The sequence below is a fragment of the Sebastes fasciatus genome, chromosome 11 (genome assembly GCF_043250625.1).
Source record: "Sebastes fasciatus isolate fSebFas1 chromosome 11, fSebFas1.pri, whole genome shotgun sequence".
NCBI classification, from domain to species: Eukaryota; Metazoa; Chordata; class Actinopteri; order Perciformes; family Sebastidae; genus Sebastes; species Sebastes fasciatus.
This window is the reverse complement of record NC_133805.1, coordinates 32,373,785-32,378,565: the sequence shown is the minus strand read 5'-3', so window position 1 is coordinate 32,378,565 and position 4,781 is coordinate 32,373,785. Positions and strand designations below refer to the sequence as shown.

Genomic DNA, 4,781 nt, shown 5'->3' with positions numbered 1-4,781 from the left:
TTCGGTCCACCGATGGCAAGCAGAGCAACAAGGGTATAAGGAGGGAGGCACTTTTATATCAATATCACTATCCATAAATAATAATAATAAAATAATAACATGGAAAAAGCATTCTTGCAGCTATTAGCATCTATGTTTAGGTGCCTTAATTGGTGAGGGTTGGAGTAAGGGGGAGGGTCACTTAAGTATCTGACATGAGGTAACCAGAATTAGGGACAGCGAGCAAGGTCATTACACCAAAAAAGGAATTTTCTAAAATGAAATTCCCCTTTAACTCATCAAGTGATGGATTTTAGACCCACTTGATAAGGATAGCAATCTGGGCAGAGCAAACAGAGTAATGATTTCTCCTCCCCTCCTAATTACTGGAGCACTGATTAAGGGCAGATTGTGCTCACCTGTGCCAAGTCGACTCCAGACAACACCGGTGAGCCGGCGGCTCCTCCCAGAGCTCATTAGGGTCATGGCAGACATGGAACACTTTCTAACAGTCTAGATGACCGAATACTGACTGCTGTTCAAAGACAGTTTCCACTACGCTGGACTGAGGTATGTAAGAAACTGCACAAATGGAAGTACCGACTCCAGTGTTAAATTTCACTGCATTCCTGTCAGTAAACTTGACTGAGATTGATGCATATTAGCAATTAAAAAGACAAGGACATGGAGTCACAAGCCTAAAAGGTTGGGAACCACTGGTTTAATCTTTAATAATGCAATGTAATTTCTGCTTTCTATGTTTCAGAAGAGATGTCCTCCCAAATCAGACTGAGGCTGCTGCCGAGAGTCAGATGCTTGTTTGATGAGCCCGTTCAGATGAAGGTGGCCGGGCTGAGGTCGAGACAGGTGGTCACCACGAGAGCCAGATCGACCGACGAGAAGGGGGTGGTGTTCAGCTCCTCGGCCACCTACGAGGCTGATGGGAGAGGGGAGATCGACCTGGAGAGAGACCCCTCTCTCGGTGCGAGCTACATCGGGGTTGAACCCATGGGTCTGCTGTGGTCCATGAGTGCAGATACCTTGCACAAAAAGTTTAAAAAAGTGAACTCGCTAAAACCACATGTGGTGAAGTTCTCTGTGCATGAGGAGGAAGAGGAGGGGGAGGGCAGGATGCTGGCAGAGGTGACCAATGAGAGGTTTCTGGTAGGAGACGGGGTCAGCCGGCTCCCCGTCAAAGAGGGGAATATTCATGGAGTCCTGTTTACTCCTCCTGGTTGGTATATGTCTCTGTCACACTTCAAATCATTTGGTTAAAGGAAAATGCTGGCATCATTTTATCTTGATTATTATTAACAAAGATTATGGTGTATGGAGAATGGTTATTTTTAATACCATGTCTTGGGGTGCTTAAGTTTGAAACATTTCAAGTTCTGCACTCAGTGGCTAAAATGTGTAATTCCATTTATGTTAATGTACAAAAGAGCCAATATGCTTGGCATCATAAGAAATAGTCAAAAGCAGCTAATAGTTTGCATGTTTTTCCACAGGTGGGCAGTAAAGGAGTTGGTGTAATAAGCCTTTCAAAAAGTGGAGATCTTGCGCTCTCGATAGCCTCTTACCTGCCAGATGTTGAGGCCACAGTGTGTATTAATAGCTGCTCTGCCAACACACTTGAACCCCTCTACTATAAGAAGAGCCAAGTCCTCCCTGCATTACTGTTTGACATCAACAATATGGTTCCCACTGAGTCAGGGGTCTTCATTATCAAGAATGTTATGCATAATCCGCTGGCAGAGGAGAACAAGGCCACCCTGGTCCCCATTGAACAAGCCAAAGGATGTTTCCTCTTTGTGGCATCAGAGGACGACCTCAACTGGGACACCAAGGCTTACATGGACATCATGGTGGAGAGACTGAAGCGTCATGGGAAGGACAACTTTGAGAGTATGCGTTACCCCGGAGCGGGACATTACCTAGAGCCGCCTTATGGACCCTACTGCCCCTCCAGTTTTCATGTGGTTGTAAGCGAGACAGTCCTGTGGGGGGGTGAGCCCAAGTCCCACGCAGCAGCTGAAGTCCTCCTTTGGAAGAAGATCCAGGAGTTCTTCAGAACTCACCTGAGCTGTGATGCTACTTAGACTAAAGCCAATTATAGATACAAATATCATGATATGGAAGACATACGAACAGATAACTCACCAGCCAGTAAATAATTGTACATGAATGAAGCTAACATTCTAATGTTTGATTTGATGATTGAATATTTGTGTTTCAAGATCATGACCGATCAAACTAAAACAAGAAAATCTGTAATTTAAAAATGTGAGTTAGAAACTGAAAATGGAAAATTACCAAATTGATAAAGACTTAAATGGAGATATTGAAATGAAAAGCTTAAAGGAGCTCAATAGAGAGCTACAGGAATGAGTCCTAAAACCCGGAAATTAGTTTTTTTTTTAGCACCTCCGGTTCCCACGTCTGGAAGTCAATGTGTTTTTATTTAGACGCCTGAAATAAGGTCTGTGGTTAACACTAGCTTAACCTACTAAATGTCATCAGAACCGACTCCTCCGCCTTTACGGCCTCGTTGTGTTTATACTTGCGCTCATGTGACCCTGGTGTAGTTAGTTTGTAGCCTAACAATAGCTTTTTACTTCTGGCGATTGCATTAACGCTTCAAAGATCATAGAAGTGGTGTGAAGATAATCTTGCTGAACAAAACGTTTAAGTATCATAAATGTTTGTTTGCCACAGAGCTTATTTTCTGCAATAATCCAGAAGCCAATGGCTAGCAGCTAACGGTGCAAGCAGTGCAAACAAGGGCAGTGCTGACAGAGATTACTCTTCTGTATCTTTACAGAGCAAATAGTTATTCGTTGCTATATTAATGCTCTGTAATTTGTAATTCAGTTATATATTTTGCTTGGGAAAGATCACATCTAAATGGTCAAAACAATGGCCGATTAATGGCCTAATTACATTTGTCAATAGAAAATCACACTTTCTGCCTGTGCTTCACAAAAAAAAAAAATTCTCCCGGTCAGCGGTTGTGAGACTTTTGTTTAACTTTGATTCTTTCTAACTATCACTCCGTAATCACAGACTAGTTTTGAATGCAGAAAAGACAAAGTACAGTACATGGTATTCTCCACCTCCACCAGAGACACTGACTTTCCTGCCACTAAAAAAGTTTAAATGGCAATCGCATCAGAAGCTTCCAAACTACCTAAGATCTTTTCTCTTATTTGAACCACGGGGTGTTTTTTTTTTTTTACGGTTATTGTAACTGTTTTTAATTCCTGATGTGTGTTGTGTTGTTTCTGTTTTGCTGAATGTTTCTTGTCCTCAGGTCTCTCTTGGAGAAGAGATGTTAATCTCAATGAGACTGCCTGATTAAACAAAAATGTAATTAATTTTATTACGTTGCACCTCTACTAACGGCCTTAATTGTCACATTAAGGAGCTTTTCTTCGAGGAGCCTGTCAATCGTCACCGTGGCCACTAGATGGCGATGTAAGCCTCTCTAAATGATGTGTGAGCTGGTGCTGCCAGTGTTACAGGAATACACTAAGCTTGGGGGTTCATACTGAAGCTGCTTCTATTTTTGCTTTATTTTGAGTACAACATGAGAGAAAACAAGCGAAAGATGTGTTCAGAAAATGGTGAAAATCCAAGACAAATCGTCACTATTTTTACTCTAAAGTGGCAATCCTTAAGATGTCAGATCTGGTTGATGAAGTGAAAACAATGAATTGTGCTCAGAGTTTAGCAGCCTGGAGACTTTTTGTTGATTCATGAGCTTAGAAATAGAAAATAAATCTATTTCTATGTACGTGAGCTTCCAGTTTTCAGAACTGTGTGCACTGTAATACTTTCAACAATAGGCTCAATCATTGTGTACTCATTTGGCTATATAAAGTGACTTAAAAGACATGTATTTACATGAAAATCTTTGAGATTGCCACTTTAAATCAAACAATATAAACCAAGATATGGCACAGTTAGTTAACTACATACAGTATACTACAACTATATTGTTTAGCTAATCTCTAAAACCATGCCCTTAGCTAACACACAGACCGACTAATGTTACTACAGTTAGCTACTAACTAACAAGCTATTTAAAGATGTCACCTGTCACCTTGGGCTCTAAGGACATTGGATGATGATTTAATTTAATGATTTGATCTAGAAAATCATCTCCAGATAAATTAATAATGAAAATAATTAGTTGCAGCGCTAATTTGGTCATCACTGATTGCATGAAGTTTTGTTACTTAAATCCACTCTAAAGTTCAAATAAAGCTTGCAACAAGATGTGTTGTTTACTGTAGTTGTAGTTGTTAATTAAGGCAGAGGAAGAACTCAAAGGAACTTAAAGCAAGATACATATTATTATTATTATTATTATTTGTATTATTATATTTATATATATTGTCCGTTCAACAACAGTTGAACTGACCCTGTCCAGTCTCTCTTTGGCTCACACACATACACACTCCGAGGAGGAGTCATAGATATGAAACCGTTTTATAATGGTTTTATATCTATTGTAGGAACGTTCAGTCCCGGCCCTCAAGATAAGATATTTTTACAGGACAGTGACGCAAATGACGCAAAACCCCATTTAATCCTTTTCATTTTAAATGAACGCTCGCTTTTACTGCAGGTAAGTCACATTTCTACTTTTCTGACTTTTCTTCAGCACTTCCTGACAGGAAAGCAAAGATAAAACAAGACACTGTATTGTTTTAAAAATGCTTTAAAACTCTTCCATCTACAGCTTGAAAAATGAACTACTTTGGTGACAAATCTTTTTTCCTTATGGAACAGATGAGGAA

At 40.1% G+C, this 4,781-nt stretch overlaps 1 protein-coding gene across 1 annotated transcript; it reads left to right on the top strand.

The window, feature by feature from the left end:
• The first annotated feature begins 750 nt into the window (after nucleotides 1–750).
• LOC141776616 (acyl-coenzyme A thioesterase 6-like) lies at nucleotides 751–3,601 on the top strand. The gene is made up of 2 exons (XM_074650325.1): nucleotides 751–1,143; nucleotides 1,488–3,601. Exons 1-2 carry the CDS (start codon nucleotides 751–753, stop codon nucleotides 2,076–2,078), a joined length of 984 nt encoding a protein of 327 aa, XP_074506426.1. The 3' UTR covers nucleotides 2,079–3,601.
• Nucleotides 3,602–4,781: the final 1,180 nt, after the last annotated feature.